The sequence below is a fragment of the Furipterus horrens genome, unplaced genomic scaffold (assembly GCF_987537825.1).
Source record: "Furipterus horrens unplaced genomic scaffold, mFurHor1.1.pri manual_scaffold_7, whole genome shotgun sequence".
Taxonomy (NCBI): Eukaryota; Metazoa; Chordata; class Mammalia; order Chiroptera; family Furipteridae; genus Furipterus; species Furipterus horrens.
In genome coordinates this window covers 106,427,281-106,444,043 of record NW_028327177.1, presented here as the reverse complement: position 1 = coordinate 106,444,043, position 16,763 = coordinate 106,427,281, and the positions used below count along the sequence as shown (strand labels likewise).

Sequence of the window (16,763 nt, the reverse complement as noted above, 5' to 3'; positions counted from 1 at the left end):
TGACACTGATGCTTAGAGCCAAGAGGTGTTTCATCTATGCAATGAAAACATCTGGCTATCTGGGACCACCTGACAGAAAGAACGGCAGTCAGAGCACCTCTCTTTCTGGCCCTCTGTACCTCATAATGGGATACTATCACCCTCTATTCCCCAAGCCAGTCACCTCAGGCTCATCGAACAGGTCATGCCTTTTCACATCTCTAAATCTTTGTCCAAGATGTTCCCTCTACCCTAAAGGCCTTTACTTTGCTTGAAGCCCCTCCACTTCAAAGCTACTTCAGAATACCCATAAGCTCGTGGGTATTCCTATCCCCATCCCAGCACTTGTCTGGGGAAGCAGAACTATCTGCCTATGTTTGTATGAACAATCAGACCAGAGCTCGAGGTGGAGGTTTGATGGGAATATCCATATTGCCCAACACTAGGCCTGGTCTTAGAGAAGTGCTGGTTACACAGTACGGTGAGTGAACAAAAACAGGCTCTTCATCAACCAGGTCTCCCTTTCAACATCACCTCCTCAGGGAGGCCTTCCTTGATCACCCATTCTCTACTCCAGTGGTTCCCAAACTTCAGCTTGCTTCAGAAGGACCTTAGAGCTTTGTTAGACACAGGATTTCTGATTCAGTACGTCTGGGGAGCGTACCAAGAATTTGCATTTTTAACAATTCCCATGCTGGTTTGCACACTTGTGTCTCCCATCGAAGCTCCATGAGGGCAAGAATTTGGGGCTGTCTTGGGGGTTCAGCACAGAGCCTGGTGCAGTACTGAATGAATGTGCAAGGAAATGAAAATAAAGATGGACGGTCCGTTTGGCAACGGGAAGAGGAAGTCCTCACAAGAGCAACTCGCGGTTCTCCCCAAGTCCCGATGGTAGTCCCTTGGACCTCACGTGGCTCTCCGAGTCCCCATGACCACGGTCCCTTTAAATGTGTACGGGGACGCCTCGCCCCTCGGCTCCCTCGATCCTTGACAGAGCAGAAAGGGGAAAAAAAGCCTTCCTCTTCGGGAGCGGGAGGAAACGTCTAGGAGGGGGCGGAGGCGCGGCGGCGACGGCTGAGCGCAGACAGAGGGGTAGCGGTCAGAGCGCAGCGCACCGGGCACGGAGCCGGGAGCTCGGAGCGGACGCGACACCGCGCGCAGCTCGGGCCACCGCCCCCCACGCGGCGCGCTAGCGCCCCCTCCCCGCCCTGCCCGTACGGCCCCGCCCAGCCCCAGAGGCTCGTACCCCGAGCCCCTACTGCCTAGCGCCCCGCGCTGAGTACTGGTGAGCGGGACGCCGCGCGCTGTCCCGGCTGCCGCCTCGCGCGCCCGGCGCTCGCACCCCTTCCCCGGCCCCGCCCAGCCCTGGAGGCTTGCACCCAGCGCCCCGCGCCCCTACTGGCCCTGAGCCCCTCAGGGAGTACAGCGCGCGCTGGGGGGCGGGGCCGGTGCCAGGGGCTGCGGAACCCGCGGGTCGACTATGGAGTGAGGCGCCGTGTGCACAGGAGCTTGGACTGACGGACGGACCGACGGGCGGCCCCGGGCTCCTTGAGCTGGAAGATGAACAGAGCAGGTAGGCTTCGCGCGACCTCGGGCGCCGAGGGCCGCGGGGGAGGGGCCCCTGGCCATGAGCTCCAAGTTGAAGCCCGCGGAGCAACTAGAGCGACGGCCGAGAATCCCCCGACCTTTCCTACTCTACCAGGCTTTGGTCGAGACGAGATATGGGCGGGTCCGGAATCCCCTCATCGAGGAGGCTGAGAATCGTTTAGGGCCCCTGTCCTAGTCGTCCCGCTCCAGGGACGCCCCCTCAGTCTCGGCAAGGTTGCATCCTGGCCGTGAACGCCTTCATCCCACTCCCACGGCGGCCCTCAGAATAAGGGTTCCCCTGGCCACGGAGATAGACGCCCCCTTCGCAGAGGCAACCAGGTTGCTCCCCTACACCCTCATCCCGCTGCTTGGAGTCCCCGCCTGACCCTCGCTGGCCCCGCAGGGACCCCTCCTAGTACACGGGATCCGTCCTTGTCTCCCCCACCCCGGGGTCTGTTCTTGGTCCTTCATCACTCGGCGGCGCACCCTTAAGAGATTTCTGCTCCTTTCTTTCTCTCCAGACCCCGAGACTTGGAGCTTACTCTCCCGGTAGGACTAAAAAGCCCTAAATCATTTCTCCCTGAAGCGCCCCCGTCCCTCGCAGCGCCCTCGTCCCTGGCAGCGCCCTGACCCGGGCCCACTTTGTGCCTCCCGCAGGGGACCGAAAGCCAAGCGGACACTCCTGGTCGAGGCTGAGCCGCACTCCACGCGTTCCCTCCCATCCCTCACGTCTCTGCCCTGTAAATCTGACTCGCCAGCTCAGGGACTCTTTGCAATCCAGAATGCGTTTGACAGCAAATATTAGCGATCTCTCCAGAGGAATGCCATTTAACAGATTTAGCGACTGAGACTCAGAGATGGGCGGTGCCTGGAATCTAGTTCCCGGGATTCCTGACTCCATCCATGGGGAAGGCAGAAAGTTCCCTCAAAGAGTTAGCAAGGGAACAGTCCCAGCGAACTTGCTTCATCCGCCTGCCAAGGAACGATTGCCACTCTTTCTCTCTCTCTCCCTCTCTCTTGGATTTAAGCAAAAGGCAGTCCTCTCCCCAACCAACACCCTAGTCTGAAGCCATACTCCAAAACAGACATCCCTAAAGAAACAGGAAGCCACCATTTTGACTGTCTTAGAACCATATCCTGCTGCTGCTGCTGCTGCTGCTGCTGCGTGTTACGGGTTTTTTTCTTTTTAAACTCTTTTAAATAAAAAACTCATTGTCTTAGGAGTGAGGTGCAGACAGGAGACATTGGCTGGACTGACATGAAAAAAAAAGGAGCCACTTGGGGACTTAGGAATGTAGCAGCCGCCTCCCTGTGTTCAGGCCCTTTTGTTGCAGAGTTGGTGGACACCTGGACAGTTAGCATGTGGGTCACAGGATGGGGCGGGGGGTGGAGTAGGAGCAGGGGTGCCACTTTGTGGGACTGGAAAAGGCTGGGGTGAGTCCCAGCACCCAGCCAGCCACTCCTTGGAGGAAGAAGGTCACCTCCTGGCTGTTCTGGCATAGCCTGGACAGAACCAGGCTAGCTTTTTCCTACACTCCTAATAAAACTCGCTTTAAAACAATGGTGAGAGGAGTTCCAGTTTTCCCACGTTTTCCTGCTTGGGCAAGCCCTTCCTTCTCTGAGAAGCTGGGGGAATGGAGTGAGCCGGAATAAACTGAGAGGCCTGTTTGGTCTCAGTAAATCTTAGCAGTTGCTCCTCCTGGTTCAGCCATCCTGTAATTTGTCTCCAACATAAACCTGGTTCCTTTTTCTGTCGATGGCAATGATAGAAACCTCACACAATGATTTCTGTGTGCCATGCTCTGGATTTCCTGATCATGTAGCATAGTGATTCACAGACTCCATGGGACTGAATCTCAGAACCACTGTATACTTTTATAAACCTTGAGCAGGTTACTTAACCTCTCTGTGCCTCAGTTTCTTCATCTGAATAATGGGGATAATAAGATCTTGGTCATTGAGTTCTCATGCTTCAGTAAAATAAAGGTGCCTAGAAGAGTATCTGTCATCACATTATAAGTGACCAATAAATACTACCTAATATTACTGGGTACATACTATGAGTCAGGTACTGCTTTAAGTGTTTCACATTGACCTGATGAGGTGAGTACTCTTGCTATCTCCATGTCATAGACGGGAAACTGAGCTGCAAGGATTTAATAGTCACTGACTTAATGGGGAACCAATATAGGACTGTCCAGCTTGAGAGCCTACTTTTTTATACAGTATCTAGCATATAATCGATACACAAAGAATTTTTGCTAGTTGACTTTGCTAGTCATCTTTATGTCTATTACTTCCTTTAATCTTCTCAACAGCCTTAAGAAAAAAGGGGGTATTTCTTTCATGTTACCAAGAAAGAAACTGAGGCTCAGAGAGGCAAAGTGATATGCCCAAGATCACACAGCTGATGTGTGGCAGAGCTGGGGTTGGGGTCCAGGTCTCTCTGAGTCTGGTGCCCATGCTCTTCCACCTCTGTCCCATGCTGGCTTCCTAGTAAAAGCCCTGTCCATGGGTCACTGGACTAGCTTAATAGCAGCCTAATTAGAAATCATCAGGCTTGGTGTGGACATTCCAGTAGGCATTCAGGAATGAAAGTTAAATTAAGATGCAATTGGAAGGTGAAATTGGAAGATAATTACTCTTGGAACATATGGTTATGAGAGTTCCAGGAGGAGTATAGTGAACTGCAGTTGAAACAGACTCAGGGACTGAAGGCAAGGATGTCAGGAGATATAAGAAGAGCCGTGAGTTTAATAGGTTGTAGTCACCCAGAGCAGACCAGGCACCAACTCTACAGATAGGGAAACTGAAGCTCAGGGAGGAAAAGGGACTTGCCTCCAATTAAGGGCAGAGCGAGGAGTGGAGGTCAGAGCTCTTGACTCCTATTCAAGTGCTCCTTCCAATACCCATTTTAATTGAACCTCTACATAGCTGACAAGGGAGCAGCAAGCATGAATGTGAGTGACAGATACTTAATTAAGATAGAGAAAGAAAATATAAACTGGTACCGGGGGCTGGCTGGGGATGATTTCTCTCACCCGAAGCTGTTAAAAATCTCTTCCTCCTGTCACTGTGGTTCCTCTACCCCCCCAGTGAACTCTTGCACCTTGGCTTCAAGGGTACTTGCATTCAAGTTATCCTCAGGCATAGCAAATTGCCAGGAGGTCCTGGGCATTGATAACTCAGGCTGGAGCGGTCGTAACCCCAGATTCTGTCATTCAAGGAGAGAGAAGGTTCATTTGGCAGCCAGAAGGAGTCAGGAGACAGCAGCTCCATTCATGCTGGGTTCTGGGCAGTTAGAAGTTATGTTTAACCCAGAGGAGGAACCCCCAGCTCTGATTTATCCTTTAATCCTGCTACCTCCATCATACTTAAGCTCAGCCAAACTGGACTCTACTACCCTTGCAAAGGGCTTCGCATCTACCTGCCTCTGGACCTTTTCACACTCTGTTCCCCCTACGTGGAATACTCAGCCTCCTTTTCAATTGTGAAATCCTCCCTGTCTTTCGACATGCACTCCAGTGCTACCTCTTCTCTGAGCCTTCTCCAGGCAGAGTGGGTCTGAGACCAGTATCAAGGACAGGGGTTCTATCTGGTTCTTTTTTGTGAGGGAGCAGAGCTGGAAGCCCTCACACTCCGTTCATTTTCTTTGCTCCCTCCTCCTCCTCCTTTGCTGGTTCCTTCTATCTCCCTTCTTGGTCCTGCTATTATGTCAGTCCACACTCCTTCGCTTGGTGATCTCACCAGATTCATGCTTTGACTTCCATCTCTGTGATGGATACCTCCAGCCAGACCTCTCCCAGACCCAGACTGGAATACCCAAGGGCCCACTTGATGTCTCCACCATGGTGTGTGAAAGGTAACTCAGATCTAATGTGCAAACTGAAATTCTTATCTCTGACTTCTCCAGCTCTATTAGTAGCAACTTCACCTTTCCAGTTCCTCTAACTCAAAACCTTGGTGTTGTCCTTGACTTCTCTTTTTCTCTTACACCCCATATCCAGATTGTTGGTATATCCCACCAGCTCTGCCTTCGTATTTGGAATCTGACTCTTTGACCCCTCCACTACTACCAACTCCGTCCAAACCTCCATCATCTCTTGCCTGGATTATTGCAAGAGCCTCCTCACAGATCTCTCTGCATCCATCCTCACCCCTTCTATTAATTCCATCACATTAGCCAAAGTGACCATGTCCTTCTTCCTCTTAAGGTGCTTCATAATCTACACCCTCCAATGGCCCTCTGACCTCATCTTCTGCTTCTCCTTCTATCTCACTCACTCCCCTCCAGCCACTCTTACCTCCTTGAACATGCTAGGTATAATAAGTCATGGTTTCCCTCACCTCTTTCAAGTTTTTGCTGTAATAGCTTCTCTGTGAGGCCTATCCTGATCACTCTAGTTAAAATTGCAAAAACCTTCAACTCCTAATCTTTTTTCATAAACTTTATTTTGTTTATTGATGTATCCAAAGATTCTAGTTGAGTGCCCTGGCACGTAGTAGGTGCTCAACAAATATTTAATGGAACTGGATTAAATGAAATTGGATAGGAGCAAATGAAAGTCATTCAATTTATGGTCAGTTAGTATTTGTGAGTTCTGGACTCAGCCTCATGTAAATTTCTTGCCTCGATAGCTGTTCCTGGTCTCTTTGGCCTCAGTTTCCCTGCATTTTTTTTCTCTCCTCTGCCTCACTAGAAGCTGAGAGTCTTGAGTCTCCCCGGTAGAGGAAAAGCTCAGTGGTAAAAGGGTCAAGGCAGTGGTTCAATTGACTGCAGCAGGAAACCCGCATTCTATCTGGGCCCTGCTTCATACTTGCTGAGTAGCTCCATGCCAGTCCTCTGTCCTCTCTGTGCCTCAGTTTCCCCATCTTCCAATGAGGCTTTTCTGACTCTGGCATCCCTTGATCTCAGAGCTGGAAGCAGGGCATGAACACTGCATATTTATCATTCCTAAGGTCTCAATGGGGAAGGCATTTTCTTGCAGGATCACGCCTCAGACGCCCACTGTAACCTTTCCCAGTGAGATGGTGCCCACAGATCAATAGCTTGATTGGATGAAGGATGGGGTAGGGGTGGGGGTGATGCAACCAAGGTGACTGTCGTTTTTCATGGCCCTTCTGTCCCTCTGTCAGGTCTCATGGTGCCTATGTGAAATACCACCTGTTAAGGATGAGAAATGAGAGTCCCTGCCCCCAAAGAATAATTTCATGCCAATACCTGACACCTGATGTTGAGAGTGTGAAACTAATATTACACAATACTGTATATCAGTATAAAGCAAGACTTATACCAGAGGAAGATATGAGATAGGCAAAGACTGATTTTATTAGAATAATAATAGCTCCTGTTTAGTGAGTACTCCTATGTGAAGGCCTGCTACTAAGCATTTTTAATATATACCTTTTTTAAAGAGTTTATTTATTTTTAGACAGAGGGGAAGGGAGGGAGAAAGAGAGAAAGAGAAACATCAATCAGCTGCCTCTCATAAGCTCCCCAACCAGGAATGGAACCCACAACCCAGGCATGTGCCCTAACTAGAGATCAAACTGGTGACCTTTCACTTTGCGGGATGATACCCAACCAACTGAGGCACACTGTTCAGGACTAATATACATCTTTTAATCTTCACAACACTTCTTTGAGAGTAGGTGCTACTTTTGTACCTATTCTACAAATGAGGGAATTGAGGCTGTTTCATAGCTTGTGAGTGGCAAAGGCAGACTTTGAACCTGATGAGCCAGGCTCCAAAGGCCCACTCTGTTACTCCACAGTGAACTTAGCTGTTTAAGTTCCAAATTTTGGTGGTGGTTTTTAATTTTTTTCCTAATCTGGACAGAAGTTTTTCTAAATGAAGGTATATTTGATTGCTTATGGAAACAAGGAGTTGGGAAGTCACATATTGCATCTTGAAGACATTGGGTTATTATCTGGATGTGAGTGGAAGGCCTGGGCATTGATGCAGACAAATGTAGGTGAGGGTCAGGAGGCTGAAGCTGTGGTATGTTAACAGTGGGTACTTTGATAGCTGTGCCTCTTCTCTCCCTTTCCTGCTCTCAGCTACCACACCTTACAGCTGGCAGTGTCCCGGTTCTAACTTTCTCCCCCGACCCCTTCTAATTAGCTATGCATTGGGAAACCAGACAATCAAGTTCATTAGATGTACTTGTATGTGCAAAGTGTAAATAAAGAGGCTCTGAAATGAAACCCTTTTAGAAACAGAGTGCATGGGCTTTGTAATCCTGCATTGTTACTACCCCAGGGCTTTTTCTTTCTTTTGGGGCCTCAGCTGAATTTAACATGGTCCTGCCAGTTTGGGGAGATGTTATTCACTTTGGCTTCAGACATCTTGAAATTGAGGTGCTAATGAGACAGTCCCATGGAGATGTCTCATGTCAGAGCTGTGCTGACCAGTGCCACAGCTACCGGCCATGTGTGGCTACTAAGCACTTGAAATGTGGCTAGTCTGAACTGTGACATGCTGTATGTATGTATACAGTACACTTAGTTCAAAAAAGAATGTCAAATAACTCATTAATAAATTTTGTATGTTGATCCAAAAATGATTCACTGATTACGTGATGATATTCAAAATAATATTTTAGATAAATGAGTTAAAAAACTGTATTGTTAAAATTAATTTCACCTGTTCCATTTTTACTTTTTCATGTGGCTATGAAAAAATTAAGATTACTATATAAATATAAATATGACTTACATTATATTTCTGTCAGATAGCCCTGGATTGGATTTGACTGGGGTTAGCTGCTTCAAGGATTTACCTGGGAGTCAAATGCACGGGGAGGACAAGAGTTTGCTGACAGACCCCCAGGCCCTCTGCTCCACCTTCTTTCTGTCACAACCAGGCTGTCATTCTGAAGCTTCCCTGTGTCAAACCCAAGCCTTAGTGGGGATGGAACTGGGAGGTGAGACTGGGCTGAAGCAAGACTTATACATCCTAATCCATGGGCATTGGGGAACCAGGCAGATCTCTTGAAATGGTCTTGTCAGGATGGAGTTGCATTCTTGGAAATTGCTTTCCTCAGTCTGACCGAAGTGTACCCCTAGGCTCAGAGACTCAGGCAGGAGGCATGGGTTGGCTGGTAGGTAGGAGAGATGCTGAACTTGGTAATGGGTGACTATTCTCCTGACCCTATAATTGTCCAAGTCTCTTCCATCCTGCAAAATTTAGTTGAAATTTCTCCTTCTCCAAGAGGTCTTCCTTAGCTATAGCAGCTCTTGCTTCTTGAACTCCTATTGCATGTATGGTTTGTACCACATTTTCTGCTGTGGTTAATAGATCACCACCATTCACAAGGGTAGAGGCCTTTTGCAAACATCTATGTTATAAAATACCATGTCATTTCTCCCATGAAATTCAGATGCTGTAAAATTTGGATGCTGGGCACTTAGCTGGACACCAGTCTGCACCATGTAGAATTCAGAGGTGACCCTCAGGAGAATCATATAATACATCACTGTCACAAGCTTGGGTCTGTCATTCTTGAGGGAATGAGATAATGGCTATTCAGTTATAATGTTCAAAGGTATACAGCTCTGTCCTCCAATTGTGCTATTAGTCTTGTCCCTGTAACTCAGCTGTGAGTAGTCAGCAGAGGTGTTCCTCTCTTCTTGATCCTAGAAGACCCTACTGTGTATAGTGCTATGTGAATAGATGCAGGTATTCAATGAATTAACTGTAGACTGAATGTAAGCTGTATAATGGCAGCAGGAATGGTGACTATTGATTTCAACATTGTCTCCTGGGTACCCGGCACATAGAAAGTGTTTAATAAATAGTTGTTGAATGAGTGAGTGCAGTGATCTGCGCACCTTTATTTGATGAGTACAAGGTGTCATTTGTTTCGTTAGCTGGACTGTGTACGTAAGAAAGATCTAGCTACTTTTTTTACAGAATAGATCTTTAGTGGAAGGTCAAGGTATTTTAAAGATGATGATGGAGACATAAATCTAAGACAAAACATAGTAGATTGGGTTCACATGAGTTGAGAAACCATCTTCAATGCTGTCTCAAAAATGATAAGTAGGAGTGGAAATAAAGGTAACTGTACTTTTTGTCTCTTTCTTTTCTCTATTGTCATCCCTTAGATTCACCAAAACCACCAGTTGCTCCCAAGCCAAAGACTGCCAGTCCCCTCACACCAGTGACAGCACCCAAATTCCCTTCATCACCCAGGCCTGACAGTCTTCACAGTCCCAACTCCATGTCGAGGGGCCCAAAACCTCCCATCGCTCCTAAGCCCAGGCTGGATACCCCCAACGAGTGGAGGGCCAGTGTGTACATGATCAACAGCTTGAACAAATGCAGCAATGGGAAACTGCTCTGTGTAGACAGGGGGCTTTATGAAGAGCAGAAGTCCAACTTGGAGTGCTCCGAGGCCAAAGCCAATGAGGATTACATTGTGGTCCCCAGGGCTCCGCCAAGAGAGGACGAGCCCAGGGATGAGGACTCTGTGGAGACTGTGGTCACAGTGCCTCCAGACACCACTGGTGAAGAGGAATCCCAGGAGGGAGGTGAGGAGGAAGGGACAGGAGCTGCAGACAAAGTGGCAGCCCCAGTCGAAGTGGCGCTGAGTGGAGAGGCTGATGAAGATGTGGCCCCCATTCCTGAGAATATGGGCGCTGATGACTGTGCCCAAGACCCGGGGGCAGAAGAGCAGAAGCCCACAAGTGAGGAGGAAGAGAAGCTAGTGGAAGAACACAATATGTACAACCTGGAGGACAGAGGCTCTTGGGATGGAGAGGCAGTCTTTCCCAGCGATATCATTCTAACTCAAGTTGATTTAGAGGGTCTAGAAGCACCTGACAGGGAGCCTAGGCTCCCTGAGACACCCAGAGAGGCAGAGGAGGATGGTGAGGAAGGCTGTGCCAATGTAGAACTAGGGGTGCCAGACGAGTATGTGGATTCTGACAGACCTGCTGAGGGGGATGCTGAAGATGCCAATGAGGAGCCCCTGGAGGGATTGACCACAGGTGTGCAGGAGGTGGAGACAGTCACAGACAGCCCTGACCTCTCTGAGGAGTGTGAAGATGCCTCAGGTGGTGGTAACCAGGATGACCCACCTGACCAAGATGAGAAAACTGCCCAGGAAGAAATGGCAGCAGTCACCCAAGAGAAGGGAGAGGATGCTCAAGAAGGTGAAGACTCTGTGCTGGATGAACCTGCTGAAGAGAGCTGCCAGATCATTCCTTTCGAGAATGACTGTATGGACAGCTTCGTGACTTCACTCCCAGGAAGTCCGTATGAGTTCTTCCCTACAGAGAGCACCTCTTTCTGTAGTGAAAGCTACTCTTCTTTTTCCAAGTCAGTGAAAGGCTTAGAGTCAGAGCAGGAAGCAAAGTCGGGGGAATGTGCAGACCAGGACACCATGGCCGGAACTTTGTGTGCCCAGCATGGTTCCCCGCAGGATGGCACTGGGGAGGGCCTCTCTGTCCCTGATGTAGTGGTCTTGCCAGGGGATGAGGATGCTGCAGATGATGCACTCACCAACCCCTATGAGATGGGAGTCGATGACTTGGTGTGTAGGACTGACCCTGAAGAGGGAGAAAAGCCTGAGACACGGGCTGCGTCAGATGCACTGAGCGGTTGTGGCTTACAAGAAGAAATGAACTCGGATGCTGAGGGCGCACTGGTCCCCCTTGACAGGAAGAACATCATCTCAAGGGCCAGGCCCCACTCTGGGAAGGTGGCTGGCTATGTCCCAGAAACTGTCCCAGAAGAAACTGGACCAGAAGCTGTCTTGTTGTCAGCCATTGGCATTGGAGGTGCCACCGAGGAGGCAAGGAAGATGGTTCTATCATTGGAAGGGAAGCCACTGGAAGCCAGCAAGGCCTTACCAGCAAAGCCCAGAGCCTTCACGCTATACCCTCGCTCATTCTCCGTGGAAGGCCGAGAGATCCCTGTCTCCGTGTACAGGGAGCCTGAGGCACCTGGCTTAGATGACCATCGAATCAAAAGGAAAGATGACAACCTCTCTCTGCCCTGTGTGATTGGCTCCTCTGGGAGTTTCTCCCAGAGGAACCACCTTCCGTCCAGCGGCACTTCAACACCATCTTCCATGGTCGACATCCCACCACCTTTCGACCTGGCCTGCATTACCAAGAAGCCCATCACCAAGAGCTCTCCCTCACTGCTGATTGAGAGTGAGCCCCCAGACAAGCACAGCAAGAAGAAGAAGTCGTCCTTTAAGCGGTTCCTGGCACTGACTTTTAAGAAGAAGACGGAGAACAAAGTGCACGTGGATGTCAACGTGTCTTCTTCCAGGTCCTCTTCAGAATCCAGCTACCACGGGCCTTCACGGCTTCTGGAAATTGACCGCAGGAGCCTCAGTAACTCCCCTCAGCTTAAGGCCCGGACCGGGAAGCTCCGGGCTTCCGAATCACCGTCTTCTCTCATCTTCTACAGGGATGGTAAGAGGAAAGACGTCCCCTTCAGCAGGACAGTGTCCCGAGTAGAGTCCTTTGAAGACCGATCCCGGCCTCCCTTTTTGCCCTTGCCCCTGACCAAACCCCGGTCCATCTCATTCCCCAATGCCGACACTTCAGACTATGAGAACATTCCAGCCATGAATTCAGACTATGAGAATATACAGATTCCGCCCCGGAGGCCTGCAAGGGCTGGGACCTTTACGAAGCTGTTTGAAGATCAGAGCAGAGCCCTATCTACAGCAAATGAAAATGATGGTTATGTGGACATGAGCAGCTTCAACACCTTCGAGAGCAAGCAGCAGAGTGTAGACCAAGAAGCAGAAAGGTACTGTGAAATTAGTTTTTTTGTTCTTTAGCAAGTGTAACTGTCCAAGAGGCAAGCTTAGGTGTAGGGGACAGAAAGGACTTGCTCTTTTAGCCTCAAGCGCTATTTCTTTCCAGCTATGGGACTAGATGAGTGGCTTTACCTGTCTGAGCCTCAGTTACATAATCTGTGAAATGGGATTCATTCTACCTCATGGCAGAGTGTTTGAGAAGATCAGAATAGATAATCTATGTGAAAGTATTACCTAAAATGCTAAGTTCAGTGCAAATGTGAGCATGTGTATTTGCATTACCTGGGGAATATTTCTCATCTAGGTAGATGGCTTTACTATTCCTCTCTGGGAAAGTCACCAAGAGAGAAGGTTCTGGGATCTTGCCAAACTCAATATCTTTCCCCATAAAGAAAATACCGCAATGAGATTTATACCTTTTTATTGTGTAAATATACACTCTATTGAAGGGAACTAGAAAAGATAATTTACTTAAGTTATTTAAAAAGCCAAGGCTGCCCTGAGCTAAATTTCTCAATAGAAGTCTTTAAGAGGTACATCCAAGCTGTTTTGTGGGGAAGGGGGGTGTTAGTGGGGATTCATTCACCTTGGCAGTGAGTGTGACACACTGAAATGTTGACAACAGTGGGGAGTTTCTGACCACACCTTCCTAAGACTGACCCAATGCCCTTATTGATCAAGTGGATAATTGCCAAATCTTGCTGTTCCTTATACATTGTGGATACAACTTAAAGGTGATGCAATTCAGTCTCAACCAGTTATACTCTTTGAGGGTACCCAATCAAATGTAGTGAAAAGCCAAAATGGTTGTGATCTTAAAGCAAATCCTGATTCTTTCCCCTTGTGTGCGCTAACTTAGCCCAGTCCCACACAGCTGTTGCTGCTAGAACTTCCTAGGAGACCTGCAGTAATGAATAGGTACGAATGATTTGCAATTAGCATTAGCTGTCGCTGGAGTATATAGATGCTAGAAGTGTTTGTATGGTTTATTCTCTTGACTTTTTAAAAATATAGTTCCCCACTCTGGCTCTATCTTCTCCCTTCCCCAAGCCTGAGCAAAGCTATTATTAATTAGTTATTTCTAGGATGAAAAGGTTTGTTTGCTGGAGCAGAGGTAAACACCAGCACTGTGGAGGGACCAAGTTTAGTTTGCAGAATGTGGACGTGTGAGAATGTTAGAGGGTGAGAGGAAAAGAGCCAACAAGGTCATTGCATTAATGAGTATCAGCAAGCAGGGTTTGATGAGACCCAACCCTAGGTGAGTGCCTCCTAGCATTAGTGAAAGTGGAACCAAGCTTTGAAACCATAAAATCTCCATGCTGGAAAGCATCTCAAAGGGCATGTGGTCAAACCTCCTACCTCTAACAGGTTTCTCTCTTAACCCAGTCTCTGCTGGAATTCCTTAAGCCACAAGGAACTCACCACCTCCCAGAGCTGCCTTCTCTGTTGCTAGGTGCTGTGATTAAGTTTTCCTTTCTGTCTGAGTTAAAGCTTTCTCCATCTAATATCCCTAGCCCATTTCCTCTTTTGTATGACAGCCTTTTAGAAATTGTAATCTGCTTTTGTAGACTCAAAGAATTTTATAGCTGGAGGGGACCTTTAGACAACATTTGGTCGTGTTACAGAGGAGGAAACTGAGGCACAGAAAGGGAAAGGGACTTGCCAAGAGTTTCCCAGCAACTTAGGGGAGAAATCAGTGCTAGAACTTAGATTTCCTAACTTCTTCAGGAATTTGCAGTGAATTATGTTGCTCGATGCCAAGTCTGACTGTGCATGCCCCACACCCTACAACTCGGGGACATATTTATCTTTTAGTCTATATGGTGCCCTCTGGGGTTCTGCATTGCACAGGCTATTTGGCCGTATGAGAAAGACCTGTTGTCTTGATCTGTAATTTATCCAAAAAAAAAACAAAAACAAAAAAAGTTTCCTTCACTCAAATTAACGTGACAGTGAGGGAATAAAATACCCAAGAAAATGCTAATGGTACCATGTCATGACTGCTTACTGTGTGCTAGGCACTGTGCTAGGTGGCTTTCCCTGCATAGCTCACATTTGATGCTACAGCCTGGGGCTTTGGTTGAGTTCCCTAACTGTCAGAATCTGACACTGTTTCACCCCCACTCTGATACTATTTCACTGAAGGCCAGACTGACTGAGATAAATCTCCTGTGCAGGAACCACATCCTCTTGGACATCAATCAGTGAGCAAAGCTTTCTTCCGTTTTCCTGCATGAAACAGATGGAAGAAGAGGGAGAGAAAAATCCCCGCTTTGGGCTGGAACAGGTCTGGGCAAGGGAGGTTTCAGACACAACAAGTTGAGAGGCACAGGGACGGCCAAGGGGGCAGGGGCCCCACTCTGCTTCACCTGAATGGGAGCTTTGAGAATCTAGTGGAAGGGGTGCTGCTGATTTGAGACAGGGGCCCGGGGTGCTTTGGGTTGGATGGGACCAGAGAGTAGGGAGGCAGTTTCTTCCTCCTTCTGCTACTTTCCTGCCCTATATACCTCGCTTAAGTGTGGCAGTCAGAGGCAGAAGCCAAGTAAATATCAGTCCTGAAAGAGCGCAGGAACAGTGCATCAGGAGGCATGGATTTAAAGCCCACTCAGTCACTGACTTTCTGTGAGATCTTTGACAGGGCTAGGCCGCAGTTTGGTCAGCCGTAAAATGGTAAGATTGGAGCAGATTTGTATTGCTCGACCATTCACCTTTCCTGCGCCATCTTTATATCTCTGTTATACAGCCGATACTCTCGCTTACTTATTATTCATCTTTCAAACAGTCCATCTTTTTTACTTAACAAAAAATATTTAGAAAGGAAATTTTTTGTCACTATTAGGAAGTGGAAAAACAGTATCAGTTGCCATAAATAGAAGGCAATTGTACAAATAAGATACAAAGGAAAATAAAATAACAGGTAAAATCTAGCTTGAAGTTATTACTTGCCAAGGCTGTGAGCTGGAGGCTTGGTCCCTTTGTTAAACAGAGAGAGGTGTGAAGGACATCCTGGCACCACACAGAGACTTTCTGCTTGGCATAATCCAAAGGATTCATAGGACTGAAAAGTGGTGTGGTTCGGTGTTGTTTAAATCCAAGTCCTTTTTCCACTAAAAATATCTCCCTTCAAGAAAGAGTAGAGTATATAATAGAATTCAGAGAGCCCTTAGGGACCCCTAAATCAGAGCAGCAGCTCAGGGGCTAATGGATGATGGTTAAGTTTCTTCTGTGCAGTTACTTCCTCTGAGATTTGTATACACAGATAACATTTTAGGAGCTATAATAATCTTATTAACAGTCTTCTATCTCATAAATAAAATTGTATATACACACAATACCTATGTACAGTTTCCCCATGGTATACAAAAAAAAAAGGTTTTGTCATCCTTTAAATTGTACCCACATTCTTTTTTTCTGAATTGACCCTCTTGGGGAATAAAAGAACTAGAGATATAGTTCAACACTCTTGCTTTTCAAATAAGATGTTTTATGTCCGCAGTCAGTACTCTTGGTTGGGGAAACCTATTCTTGACTTTTAAATATCTGTGGCATCCCAGTAGGTTGGCTATGCAATAGGAGTTTAATAAAGGTATATTGATGACCAGGATTTTTATTATTCCATGCAAGTAGGTGATTTTGAGCTTCACAAGGGTTCTGGAAAGAAATGCAATTTATTAAGTGCCTATCTTAGGCAATCACTGTGTTCTGTATATACTTATAAAATACCCATTTGATGCAAAACACTACAAAAACTGGTTTGTCCTAAGTGTCTCATTTAAAGCCCCAAAATCGTGTGTTTACTTTTTTTGCATGATGTTAAGTCTACCTTAATCACAGCTCTATACATCAGCACAGATCTCTGATGCCAATTTTTTCCAACATTTCATAATGAAAATATTCAAACTTACCAAAAAGTTGGTTTTACAGTGAATGTTTATATACTTACCCCCTCAGATATACCATTATCATATTGCCACACTGACTTTCTCTCATTCTCTTTCTGTCCAGCACTCTCCATTCATTAATGCATATTGTTTTTGATGAATTGGGTTGGCCAAAAAGTCCATTGAGTTTTCTCCGTAAAATAAAAGACACATTTTTCATTTTCACTGATAACTTTATTGATTTAGATATTTTTAGTATGTTGGCTATCTCCTGCTATTGGCTTCTAGTGGGTAGAGGCCAAGAGTGCTGCTAAACATCTTCCAATGCATAAGACAGCTTCACAACAAGGAGTTATTTGGACAAAATGTCAATAGTACCAAGAAACTTCACAAACCACTTTTGACACATTTGATCAGTCACAGCACCTTCTCCATATACTGCACAAATCTTTCTTTGCGTTTCACTTGTGTTTTTACCTTTCTTGAAATCATAAAGCATAATATGCTGAAAATGTTGCATATCTTCTTCCA

General features: G+C 47.1%; 1 protein-coding gene across 1 annotated transcript in view; it reads left to right on the top strand.

Moving 5' to 3' along the window:
• The first annotated feature begins 1,450 nt into the window (after positions 1-1,450).
• FGD5 (FYVE, RhoGEF and PH domain containing 5) overlaps positions 1,451-16,763 on the top strand; it is a 116,004-nt gene continuing 100,691 nt past the window's right edge. Inside the window, exons 1-2 of the mRNA XM_090284222.1 lie at positions 1,451-1,552; positions 9,677-12,341. Of these exons, the coding sequence (XP_090140348.1) occupies positions 1,540-1,552; positions 9,677-12,341 (2,678 nt within the window). The 5' untranslated portion in view covers positions 1,451-1,539. The remainder of the gene's footprint in view (positions 1,553-9,676; positions 12,342-16,763) is intronic.